The sequence below is a fragment of the Cydia pomonella genome, chromosome 18 (assembly GCF_033807575.1).
Source record: "Cydia pomonella isolate Wapato2018A chromosome 18, ilCydPomo1, whole genome shotgun sequence".
In the NCBI taxonomy this organism is placed as follows: domain Eukaryota; kingdom Metazoa; phylum Arthropoda; class Insecta; order Lepidoptera; family Tortricidae; genus Cydia; species Cydia pomonella.
Window position 1 is genome coordinate 10,531,380 of NC_084720.1, and position 13,965 is coordinate 10,545,344.

The 13,965-nt window shown below is 36.7% G+C and overlaps 2 protein-coding genes across 2 annotated transcripts; one reads left to right on the forward strand and one right to left on the reverse strand.

Annotated features, from left to right (window-relative positions):
• The first annotated feature begins 436 nt into the window (after positions 1 to 436).
• Positions 437 to 7,497, forward strand: LOC133527393 (nucleolar protein 8). The gene is made up of 8 exons (XM_061864376.1): positions 437 to 772; positions 874 to 998; positions 1,273 to 1,590; positions 2,075 to 2,254; positions 2,328 to 2,566; positions 3,322 to 3,611; positions 4,752 to 4,988; positions 7,271 to 7,497. Exons 1-8 carry the CDS (start codon positions 586 to 588, stop codon positions 7,444 to 7,446), a joined length of 1,752 nt encoding a protein of 583 aa, XP_061720360.1. The 5' UTR covers positions 437 to 585; the 3' UTR covers positions 7,447 to 7,497.
• Positions 7,498 to 9,469: 1,972 nt separating this feature from the next.
• LOC133527401 (small ribosomal subunit protein uS9m) lies at positions 9,470 to 13,093 on the reverse strand. The gene has a single exon (XM_061864394.1). It carries the CDS (start codon positions 10,725 to 10,727, stop codon positions 9,522 to 9,524), a length of 1,206 nt encoding a protein of 401 aa, XP_061720378.1. The 5' UTR covers positions 10,728 to 13,093; the 3' UTR covers positions 9,470 to 9,521.
• Positions 13,094 to 13,965: the final 872 nt, after the last annotated feature.

The following is a 13,965-nucleotide window of genomic DNA, read 5'->3' on the forward strand; positions in this document are numbered from 1 at the left end:
AATTCAGACAAACGAGTAACGAATCTCTGTTTGAAGCGTTTGGCATTTGTGTTGCTTAGAGATGCCAAAATTTACCGGTACGGTACCGGTTTTTAATTTTGTAAGATATATTCGACTTTTTTTACGGTTTTATAAAAATAAAAAAAGGTAGCATGGATTTATTTTTTGTATCCAGTGTAAGTATAGTCTGTTAAGCCATTACCGTCAGTAGAAAAACCCGCCTAATTTTGAAAAATATAGGCGCCAAGGTTTATCGTCCCATAGAAAATTTGATATTCACGCGTTTTCTTACTGATAAACTTGTTTGACTGGCTATAGATTAAATTCTTTACTACTCCTCTATATTATACTACTCTTTGCTTTACGGCACCGTGCCGTGTGCAAGCTTCATAAAAAATCTTTTAGCACTTTTAGCATGCATGCCAAAGAGCGTAGCATAAATCACTACGTGCATGCCGTCAGTCAATGTCAAAATCGCATTACAAAACATAACCTAGAATTAGTACTAGAAATTATATTTATAAAATTTTATTTTCTAATAATGCTTTAGTGAAAATTTTGCACACAATAAGCAATTCAGTTATAATGTCCAAAACAAGACTTTTCGTCGGAAATCTTCCCAACAATTTTGAAGAAAACGAGCTGCGCTCTGTCTTTTCTAAATTTGCAGAAGTAACCAACTTAGATATTAAATCTAAACCTGCAGCAGAAAATGAAGCATCAAAATTTGCATTCGTTACAATATCCGGGGCTAATAATGATGTTGAAGCTTGTAAGTATTAAAGCTACTATTCTTTTTTTAACGCCAAAATTTTAACGAAAAGTCATCTTTGTTGTCCTATATGTTGTCCTATTTTATTAATTTACTTTTAGGTATCAGACACTTTAGTAATTCAGATTTTAATGGCAGCAAGCTTTATGTGACCAGGGCGCGAGAGAGCTTTCTTGAACGATTGCAAAGGGAAAGACAAGAAAATGAACGGAAAGAGTCAGAAAAGGTAAAAATATTTTATAACTAAGACCGTAATATGATAAGATTCATATACTAGCCGTGTCTTATCCAACCTCGACATTGGCAGAATCATCAACACCTTGATGGAGCCATAACACGAAAAATTGATTGATTGATAAATATAATAATAGTTAAACTTTTTTTTCCATTATGATGCCTAAATACTTTATTGAACCAGCTTAGAAAAGTTACCTAATACCTATCTATCTTTTTACTTATTTGCTGTATTGCAAAATCTCAACAATCTTATTCATATCCAGCACAAGAGCCATAAGGAACCATCAAAAAAACATCCTGTTATTAAATTGGGCGAAGGACTAAACCCAAGAAAACGGAAAATTGAGAATAACCAAAATGGAATCCAGCCGGCTGGAAATTTCAAGGAGCACCGGATTGATGAACATAAGGTTAACATCCATAAACCTCCTGGTGATGGAGCTTTCAATAAACACCAAGCTGTATCTGCAGAAGACAAAAAGAAATTAGAATCAAGCAAGAAGAGAATGGAATCCATGATTAAAAAGCGACAAGAATTCAAAAGTAAACAACAAATAATCAAAACTGGATTGATAGGCATTGTAAGTATCATTCTTTAAGCTAAAATTAGTAAAATAGAATAAACAGATTTTTTTACAACACAGCATTTTGTGATTGGTTTAGAAATGCTGCCACAAAATGTTTTAAAAATATGTGCTACCTGTAGGACAGTAGAGTTGACAAGTTTATATTCCCACCTTTTGTCATATAAAGTTTAGCCAAGATCATTTTGAATAGGCAGGTCCACACAGAGCGAGCATATGTGTTAGGCAATTTCCTTGCGCACAAAACGGCCAGAGTAGACGTGCCTCAGCCGAGGCAGTGCACGTGTTCTCCTTGCCTGAACGTGCCACCTCTGCCGAGGTACGTCTACACTGGCCGGTTTGTGCGCAAGGAAATTGCCTCGCGCGTATGCTCGCTCTGTGTGGACCCGCCTAATGGCAAACCCACTTAGCTACTTCCATTCAGCATGTGTCAGTCGTGTCAGTATGGAAAAATAATCTAATTACCTTAATATCTCCACAGGATAAGAAACTCAATAAAAAACTAAGATTTTCTGACACAGAGGATGATCTACAAGAATTTGCTAAACACCCTGAACAAAAAAAGCAAGCAAAGAAAAATATGCTTTTTGATGATGATGAAAGCGATGGAGATGTTAATTTTGAAATAAAAAAGCAGTATGAAGGCAAGAAAGGACAAAAGGTAGTATCACTGTTTAAAACTACTTAACTTGTTTTGTAGTGTAGATAAAATATTTTACAGGATGTATTTAAAGGTTTTAGATTTACAATCGAGATACAAATCTGACAAACGCTTTGTCTTAGATGAAAGGTTCATTGAAGACGACCAAACGGAAGATGAAGCTGCGGAAGTCGACGGAGATAGGGATCCAAGTGAACCTGTTCAAGGCACACAAGGGGATGAAAAGACAAAGCAGATAAAGATATTAGAGGATGTTCTTGGTGTAGCAATCCAACCACACACAAATAAACCTGACAAAGATAAGAAAGCTAAGTAAGTATATATTTTTTTAAATGTTCAGTATGTTAAGAGATAACATAGAATTTTGTATTCAAATGTGTCAGATATGTCTGAAGCTGACTACTTTATTGTATGAGTACAAGTTAGGTTCTCTAATGCATGTAAATTAAATGCATATATTCATTAATAGTCTGGTCCACATAGAGCGAGCATACGCGCGAGGCAATTTCCTCATGCACAATATAGCCAGTGTAAGCATGCCTCGGCCGAGGAGGCGCACTCGGGCGAGGAAAACGCGCGCGCCGCCTCGGCCGAGACACGTCTACAGTGGCTGTATTGTGCGTGAGGAAATTGCCTCGCGCGTATGCTCGCTTTGTGTGGGCCTAGCTTATTACATAACTATTTTTACAGCACATATGGTGCTAATTTGCTGCCCTAGTGTGATAACTAGCACTATACGTGTGTATGTCAAAAATTTAAAGGGCCATATGCACTGTAAATCGTTGTACAATACACGTGCGAATTAATTTCCTACTTTTCACACTTGTATCGTTATGTACTATGTTGCTTGTACTCCCTTGACTCCGGCATTATAAGATTTTTGAGTCATGTTGATTTGTTTATTTTTTTGCGTCAAAGTAGTTTGTTAGTTTTGTTAATTTCAAAATTGATTATTCTTTAAGCTCCAAGCCTACTTTGTTCTCATATTTGGACAGGACATGCAAAGGCACCACCTGAAAATCCCTTCCTGATAGATCAATAACAAAAGTAATTTATACTTTTTTCAGACCAAGTATGGGAATGATAAGATTTGATCCCATGAATCCAGAACATGCAAAATTTGTGGTTCCCATGCAAGAGGTGAAGCAGGAATCCAAAAAAACAAAAAAGAAAGTGAAAGAAATGTCTGAACCAGCTCCACTACAGCCAGAAGTCCCAAAAGTAGAGGTTTCAAAGGAGCAATTTTACAAAAGTGAAATAACTAAGGAAGCTTTTGAGAAGCCTGCTGAAGGATTCAGCCTTAGAAGCCTTTTCAATAGGGATGATGATGCAGGAGAGGATGATACTGTTTCTCAAAGTATGTACATGGTACATGTATGAATGTTAGATAGGTATTAGGTATTATAGGATATTATTACACAAATTACCTATTTTCCACAGTAAGCTTAATAACTTTAATAAGGCTTGTGTAGTGGGTACTTATACAACAATATAATACATAGAAAACACATGACTTAGGAACAAATTGTCAGATGTCAAGCAAAATTCACAATTAAAAAATAAATAAAGGAAAATCAACCTTATGTATATTTCACTTTTGTAATATGGTTCATTATGGCTATGAACTTTTGGTGGTGATTGGTGAATTTTGCTTGTCATCTGACGAAATATCCATGGTGATCAACTGATCACACGAATAAATTCCCTTACCATGATTTGAACCCGGGACCATCGGCTTCATAGGCAGGGTCAGTACCCACTAGGCCAGACAAGTCGCTGAAATGTTGGAGACAGGTTCTCATAACACTCCTTCAGATAACAGATCCTTTAATTCCCCCATAGAAAGAATCCTTCCTTAATTTCTTCGATTCTTGACAGGCCAATAAAATGAGTACCTACCTAGTAGTAGGTAGATAATATAGATGTTTCACTTACCTGCATTAACAATCTTCTTCCTCGCGTTGTCCCGGCATTTTGCCACGGCTCATGGGAGCCTGGGGTCCGCTTGAAAACGAATCCCAAAATTTGGCGTAGGCACTAGTTTTTACCAAAGCGACTGCCATCTGACCTTCTAACCCAGAGGGTAAACTAGGCCTTGTTGGGATTAGTTTCGGTCGGTTTCCTCACGATGTTTTCCTTTACTGAAAAGCGACTGGTAAATATCAAATGATAATTCGTACATAACTTCCGAAAAACTCATTGGTATGAGCCTGGGTTTAAACCCGCGACTTCCGGATGCTAGACCACCGTAGCGCTTCTCCCTTTCAACAGGTAAATAACGTCACAATTATACGAATAAAACAAACAAATCAGTCAAAAAACAGACTAATATTATGAATGTAAAAGTTAGGATGGTTCCTCAACCTGAGATATGGCTGTCATACCCATAAGCGGGTTGTCTTTTAGTACAGGAGTAGGATAAGAGGATGGTGGGTAGGTAAATGACATAGATATAGAGTATGTTTTATTTATTGAGAAGAATTTGTTTTTTTTTTAGGTAAAACGGATCAAGATAGCTACACACCAGCACAACCTCAAAAGCAAAAAAAAGTGAAAAATCCCTTGGATCCTGGTGAAAAAAATCCTTTTGTTTATGATTCATCTGAATCTGAAGCGGAGGATGAAGGTCCCGAGGATAATAACAATACAGGAAAAGATGTACCACAACTTCCAGAAGTCAAGGCAGTCTGGAAAGAGAACTTATTTTTCTCCAAAGACGATATTCGTTTGAAAGGTAATTATTTTTTAAAGTATACGTCTAATAAAACGAAACGGGCCCAGAGGCAAAACAAAAACGAAAAAAAAGACATAACGTCCGTACAATGCATGTAAAGTTGCAGACCTACGTCTTTCCTATCTACTCGTCTTTGGTTTGTAGCTATCGAAGAAATAAAAGCTGTAACCAATAAGTTTAGTTATACGTGGGTGAAAAGCAGCAAGGATAAAGTTCTTAGAAATAGGAAAAGAAAATATTTCGACCACAATACCAAATAAAATCTTAAGGGTCTCTGCTAGATATTTAAAACTGATTCGCATGTCTTCTAAAATAAAACCATTGTTTCAATTTTTTCAACGTTTTGTTCGTTAATAGTCGAGTCCACACCACACAGAGCCACTCGGCCGAGGCACGTCTACACTGGCTGGTTTGTGCGCAAGGAGATTGCCTCGTGCGCCTGCTCGCTCTGTGTGGACCCGCCTAATTAAGGTGCCGGGTGTCGACTTTACAGATAACTAGATCAACCTGTTTTAAAATAAGCAATCCAGTAAGCAGCAGTGGAATAGAGTAGGTAAAGCATCAGTGCCAACAGTCTCCATAGGTATCTAAAAAAAATCTGGTAGACTTTTTTCAGTGATAATACTTTATCACGGCACGTAACTATTTTTTCCATAGTTGGACTTATTAAACGACATGTTGCACAAAATAATTTATGACAGTGAAATGGTGGGAATAATAAGATTAAAATAATTGTCAAATAATAGGACATAATGACACCTTAACATTAAAATAAAACTATGAGTAAAGATATATGATTTTGTAAATATGCAATTCTAATATTTTTTTATTTACCCTCGTACAAATTTTATGCCTTATCGATTTGATAATAAACTAAAATTTTACGAAATATACTTAGATTGTTACATGATGATTATTTATATTTCAATGGTTTATAAAAAAACTAATAAATATTAGTTCAGTTTTTATTTGTATATAGCAAAAAACTCCCCAATCATATTTTTAACACGCTTTTATTAGGTCGACCTGTATGTAACTATGTAATGGAATTCAGCGTCATGAAAATTGGCAGCTGTATGTAGTTCTGATGACAATACAATAATATGGTACTGTCGAACTAATCTGATGATGGAGCCGGAAGATATGAACTGGAACTTCATGATGGAACATCGTATCATAGCTGTGTCTGGATTGGTTAGAAAAATCTTGTAACGAAATTTAACCACGATCAGGTTTCAAGGTTTTAACAAACCTATAATATATTGACTTGGGAGTTTTTCAGTTATCTCAAATATATCCTGAGCAAAAAGAACAGCTTGGCCGCGAAATGCATATTGCCCAAACGCACCGCTTAATATAATGACTTTGACGAAGGGAATACGTGCATTTATAAAAGCGTGTTTTTCTAGTGTTTTTTAAACTATTAATTTATTTACTGTCAAAGAATTACAAGAAAATAAATATAGCACCATCCATACCTGGGATATTTATCGCGATAATTATCAAAGACTATAATTATCTGGATAATTTCGAATCCTGAAAAATATAGAGACCATGCTAACTTGGCAGCGATTTTGATAGCACATACTGGATTTTGGCCAAGTGTTATTTTAAACGTCAAACTTCGTCAAGTCGGCGGCCTAACACTTTCACAGTCTGTGCTATCAAAATCGCTGCCAACCTAGCTTGATCCGACTCTGAAACCGATCTGAGAACCACCAATATATCCCAGCAGATGGAAATTGAATCGGTAATTACTCGTAAAGTATATACGTCCCTCTGCTGGGCACAGGCCTCCTCTCGTGCACCAGAGGGTTTGGGCTATCGTCGCCACGCTGGCCCAATGCGGGTTGGAAACTTTAAATACACCTTAGAATTTCTTCGCCGATGTATGCAGGATTCCTCACGATATGTTCCTTCACCGAAAGGCTAATGGTAAATATCAAATGATATTCGGTACATAAGTTCTGAAAAACTCACTGGTCTGTACCAGTGAGTTTTCCAGAACTTAGCCAAGAAAGTGGTTTACCACTTTTCGACTCCATTTGTCAAGTACGACAGTCAATAGGTACGAGCCAGCATTTGAACCCGCGACATCCGGATTGAAAGTAGGACGTCAAATCCACTCGGCCAACGCTGCTGTTTTTAGATAAATGAAAATATTTTGGTCTAAATTTTGTACGCACACAAATAGACTTAACTAATCGAAAAAAAAGAATCGGCTTTGTCAGCGGTGAAAGGAAACACATGTTCAAATTGTTTTTTTTTTTTGTATTTTATAGATGGCTTGGCATTTTTCAACAACATTGGCTCACAAGACGCACCAAAAGAACGAAGAGAACTTAAATCAGTGATGAAGAAGCGCATCCACAACACGTCACGTAAGAACCAGATGTTTAAGAAGAAGATTGGTGGCAGAAAGAAATCTATGAAAAAAAGTTACAAGAAGAAAAGCTGAGCTATAAAAATATGCCATAAACATTGTTACATAAAATGTCCATATATCTGATTGGTTTTGTTTTTGATTATTTTAATTGTCAATTTCAATATATAATATATATAATATAATATTGTCAATATGGTGCCTGCAATACATATGTCCACTGGGGCACCTACATACCTACCCACAATGGAAACTAAGATTTTTTTTCCAATAATCATAAATTTTAAGATGTGACCGTACCTATCCTCTTAAGGCCCAGCCATAGAAACGAAAAATCCAAAATTTGCCACTGGAATTTGAACCTATAGTGCACGGAATACAGTTGATTTTATTTTGTTTGAAAATTGCACGAAACAAAAATGCAACTCTGTCCTAATTGAATATGATTTAAATTTAATCGAACTGAATAAGTCCTATTGGTAGGACCTTGGGCCTTACGAGGCTATTACAGGCAGCATACGTCTTTTCTTAAAGTGAGGGTTCTATATGTGTGGTACAAGACCTGCTGCCTGCTATACTTAGCTGTATGTATCCGGAAATACAAAAAATATCAAACAGCTATAGGTATAAATGGTTTTATTGCCTTTATATTTGTTCACCAAGATGAATGATGCACTTTTGCATATGTTGAAACCACTTTTCATAGCACAATTTCCATTTTGACACTAAAACATCAAACATCAAAAAGTCATCAGTAACACAGAATTTTTAAAATGATACTACAATGTAAAATCAATTGATGGATATATGAAACAAATTGTATTATGTTTCTAAATAGATCAATTTTTTATATTATTGGTATATATAACGTTTATATATTTGACCGAAGCGTTAGCGAAGGTTTCCGTTTTGACTGGGGCAAACTGCTTTCGTATGTCCGGATGCTCTCTACAGATCGCAATTCTTAACAGACTGAAATGTTGTGAGCAGCTTCAGTAGTTAAATAGATTTTTTCTGTTCATTCGGCGGATATTAGCATAAAAATTTTATCCGCCATTAGCGTCTCTGGCATTTAAGACCATTGTGAGGCCACGTAGGCCCAGGTTCCAGTAGATGGCCCATTCCGGATACAATAAGTAGCAACCCTCATATTATCATCATATTCTTTGCCATAGGTATGTCAGAAATATTCAGCTGTTTTTTTTTTAACTCGTACCCATATGTTCGTGTCATCCACGAGGGCGCGCAAATTTGTCAAATATAACCTTTAATAATTAACATAACATTACGAGTCAAGGCACGCGTTTTGTTAATAAATAAGGGTGTTTATTTAAAAAATAAGTAACTAAGATTTTTTTTCAGGTAAAAGCTAACCAACCAACCGATATAGTATTTTATACACTCGTGATATAAATAGAGCTTTTAGGTCGTAAGTGAGGTACGATATTGAGAAGTCACCATTGTATACAATACTTTTTCTACGAGTCAACAATAATAATACTTTAAACTAATAAAATCTTATAGGTAAACAAATCAAAAGTAAACAGCAATTTAAGATACGCGAGCAGCCGCGATACCTTCATACTCGTTCGCGCCCCGGCCGCCGGGACCCGGCGGGGTGGTCAACGACACCTTCCCGTAAGGCCCTGCTACTTGCTCCATGCTAAATTCAATTTTTAGACAGTTTTCTTCTCAATTTTGGCCACCGTAGCCTATGGAGACTAACAAGAAACAGTAAGCGGTTTTCGTAGTCTATGGATGTTGCTATATTAAGGGTGTCACATGTGCGTTTATGACTTATAAAGAAATCGTTTCTACTATACAACCTAAAAATAAATAATTTGAGCTATAGTTTTGTTTCCTCCTCTTGACCGTGGCAAGCTGTGATTGGTCAATTTTATTATAGTTGACTAAACCGTTTCGAAATAAATATTATAGTTGAGTTGGGAGCCCATACATGAAAAGTACCCAATTACAGTTTGGTATACGAAATATTAATTCAACCATTACAGTCAACAAGTAGAAAAACAATGTTAAAGTATAAAATATAATAATACTTATATAATGGATAATGAACAAAAAGGAAAAGAAACTGGCATTGTAATAAAGTTACATTTACTCATACTATTTTTATTTAAATCTAAAACAAATTAACGCCTCTTCCAAGTAGGCTTTTTCCTAGCTCCTGGCTGCCCAGGCTTCTTGCGCTCACGGCGGCGATGGTCACGCGTCAGTAGGCCTGCCACCTGCATCTTCTCCAACATGTCTTTGTCCACAAAGCTGCGGAGACCCCATGCAATCCCCCACCTGATTGCTCCTGACTGGCCTGAAGTACCCCCACCCTCAACATTACATTCCACATCCACACGGTCCTGGAGCCCTGTGAATACTAAAGGAAACATAACCTGTTCCCTAGGCTGTATGTCCTCAAAATAAGTTAAATCTTTTCCATTTATTGTAATTTTACCTGTTCCCGGTGACCTTATAGTGACATCGCCTCTTGCTTTTTTTCTTAAGCATTCATATGTTGTAACAAAGGCTCTGCCTTTAGCATCATAAGCAGGTTTTGGGATCTCTAAGGCAAATTTTTGAGACACTAGTGGCTTACGGTATTTTTCAATAAATTCTTTTTGTCTGTACGAGTTAGGTAAAGAAACGAGCCTCTCCATAACTAGCAGAAAATTGTCATATTCAAGGTCTGAGAGTCCTTCAACCAGCATCTGCTCCAGTTGCTCTTTTTTCAACCATACACTGCTGACAAGGTTCATGGAGCCATTAGGGTCAGGTGTAGCTTGCTTCCTGATCACTCTATCCTCAAACTTGTACAGGTCTTGTATGCTCTCAACCGCATCATACAGTAGCTTGTAGTAATTTGGCTTGCCGGTGTAAAATAAAAAGTGGTGTGGCCTGCCAGCTTCATCAAACTCTGCAGCCTTTCGTGCTGGAAAAACTTCTTCTGGAGGCTTCATCAAAGGCCGAGCGGCTCTATCATAGATACCACTAGGGAACAAGTACTCAATGGCTCTGTCCACATCTTTTTGAGTAAAAGTTTCGGGGTCTTCACCCATCATATTAGCAAGATGTCTTTTGCCTATTTTATACTCGAATTCCTGCCTTTTCATGAACTCGTCATGTGCCTGAGCTCTCTCTAAATAAGATTTCATAGCTTTACTTATCTTTTTCTTTTTACTTAAAGTCTCCCAATCGGTCATATTATTAATAAAGGATTCAGTACTTGGAGGAGTACTGCTGCTACTTCGGCTTACATTGTGCACAAGTGGACCTCGATTGTGAAGATGAATTCCTTTAGTAGCAGCGCATAAGTGTTTAATGCCGTAGTTAATGATACGCGACATTTTTCTTTTTTAGTTATAATATTTAATTTACATGTTATTATCTTTTCAGTGAATAATTGTAGGATTTTTAGGTTAGTTTAGTGACGTTAGTGTCGTAGCTGTCAGTTTTGGTTACAGTAAAAAAATCCGGTTTTGTCGGTTTTTGCACTTGTGAAAAAGGTCGCGTAATGGACTTTGAACACGATCAGGTTTCAATTTTTTAAGGCTCCTCTACACAATGGCCCAGCCTAGGCCAGTCTAAGGGACGCAGTTATGCGGTGAAATGAGATAGCAATATTATTTGCTCCCTCTAACTAAGGTCCGACCGAGAACGCTTTTTTTGTCTCGGCCGAGACCGAGACCGAGACCGAGATTCAATGGGGTTCTCGGCCGAGACCGAGACCGAGTATTTATAAAATAGCAAAAAAAGACGTATTTTACACTATAAATGTTTTTATAATCGAAATTCGACGATTTATCAGAATATAGTTAAGGGTTCCGTAGCCAAAATGGCAAAAATGGAACGATTATAGATTCGTCATGTCCTTATGTCTGTCGGTCTGTGCGTATGTCACAGCCATTTTACTCAAAAAATATATGATATATTTTATAACCAAATTTGGAACATAGGTGTAGATGTATTATGTAAGTCGCTTCTTAGTTTCGAAAAAAAATTGTAAAATATATTTTCAAATATATACTCCATATAAATGTAACTAATACTTAAAAAAATCACGTGGCACATCATTAGATAGGTCTTTAAAAGTACATAAGATAGATAGATAGATAATCCGTTTATTTGTTTGCCACAATACACACAGGAAATACAATTAATAAAATGACAAAAAAACAGATAATACAAAATTATACGAGAGAAATACACATTTATACAAAATAGAAGTAGAAAGAAAAAAAATACATTTAAATAATACTGTTACATACATATAGGAAATGTTGTGTGCGTCGCAGCAAAACAAAAGGGTTCTGGCTCAGTATTACGCTTCACCCTATGGGAGAGGCACTGATATTCTGCCAGGACATAAAGCTTGCTAAAAAAGTTTTATTGATTAAGTAAATACTTTTAGAAATAATTGCTCCCTAAAAAATAGTGTGATCTCCACTAACTTTCGAACCGGGAGAGCAAAACCATTTAAAAATATCTCAATAATAAAGCTTAATAAGCAAATAATTTTTCAGGAAAATTATTTTGAATATGGTCGGTTAAGCCATTTAAGAGTAATAAAAAAACTGATCTTCTTATTAAAATAACGAAAGTGCCACTAATATACGCTCTTTTGCTTGTACGGCTTTTTTGTATTGTATGAAGGTACGGAACCTTCCATTATGCGTGGTCCGACACGCACTTGGCTGGTTTTTTCAGTACGGATATGCACAAAAAGAGGTACGAATAACAAAATTCAAAATAAAGAGTTCTATATTGTAACCCAAAATATCCGCCACAGGTGTCGTTTTGTATTTACCTACTGTTTGCTTTTTCCCGTTAACACAAATATATATCAAAATATCCAGTGTCATCTTCCACTCACAACAAGTTCATCGAAGTTACATCCATTACGATATACACTCATTTATTAATCAATAACAACAACCACAAAACGAAAAGACCCAAATGATCAAGTCATTACTTGCAACCGCGCCTATCCCATCCCAACACTTAGTATTTGATAAGTAATTGGCTTTAAATGTTGGTACGAAACCAATCAAAATCACAAAAAACGTCACACCAACCGGGCGATGCAATCAACGGGTGACTTAGACCCCGGCGCTCGTGCGCGGAAAATTCAAATTCACCAATGATAAATCATTGCCTAGTCTCGGTCTCGGCAAGAATCTCGGCCCATTTTGGCCGAGAATGCCGAGACCGAGATCTCGGTCGGACCTTACCTCTAACGCATAAATGCGTCCCTAGGACTGGCCTACGCTGGGCCATCGTGTAGAGGAGCCATTACGTGCATTTAAAAAAGCGTGGTTTTCTAGTGTTTTTTAAACTATTAATTTATTTAGCAACCATGACATCTTCATGTTTAAGTTGAATTTGGTTGAATATACAAAAATACAAATACAAAATTCTTTATTGCTTAATAATATACATTTTTGTGATGCAGGGGATGGAGCCGCCCGGTAAGCAAAACAATGCTTGTGTTGGGAGGCACCGCTCTTCCCTAGATTTACAGCTAGTACATATATATATATATATGTATATTATAACTACAAGTATGGGTTATTATACAGATTTACTAGTTAAACAGTTTTTAACCTATTGCTTAGACATACCTACAATAACAATCAGATACACTGTTCCTGTTAATTCTTATTTGTTTCATTAAATTTAAGGTGTGAATGTCGACTGAGAAGGATGTTCATGTATGTGTGTGTGTGTGTGTGTGTATGTGCGTGCGCGTGCGCGTAAGCGTGTGCGTGTATGTATCTAGTACTCCGATCTTAGCAGTTTCTCCGTTAATCTGCGATCTAGCAAATTTAGTTCTCGTGCGTAAAGATTTAGCTACATTAACCATATTTCTTTTGTTTTTATAATTAGTGTTGTAGGGTATTAGTTTGTGTTTTTTTATTATTGTTTGCAGAACATACATACATGTATAATTTCCTTACCGAGAGAAGATCACTAGTTTTGATAAAGCATTTCAGTGAGATATCTAATTTTTTTGAGCCCTTTCAAGATAGATGAAGCGACTTTTTGCTGCACCTCCCCAGACCGATATGCAGTACAACAAGACAGATTGCACCAGGGAGATATAGATTTCATTTAGGATGTTGCGAGACTTTGTAAGATTTGTTTTACCTGGTGCAATGTGCCTTGACCGATTACTTGGTCAAGGTGAGAATACCAATTTAAATGCTCATCCAGTTGTACGCCTGAATATATATGGAGCAGATCTGCTCTCCTAAGCATACCAAAGGGTAATAACGCTGTTCAGCGCCATCTCTTTTACCTGTCAAAGCCGAAGCACGAAATTGTCTTAGATTTTACGCATCTTACTCAATCAATGTATCTTTGGTGTTACTATATGCGATTTTGACACCCATGTATTGGCCCCATTCGTAGTGCTCGTAAGGCCCGTCTTTACGAAATAATATATATGGCTAAGCTAGCCGTGCATACTATAATTTAATTACAGCTCAATTCGATTGTGTAGTGTTCTACACAATCACAATGACCAATGACAATGACAATGAATGACAGATGATGATGTTTACAGTGCAAGAAGAAAGGGAAAAC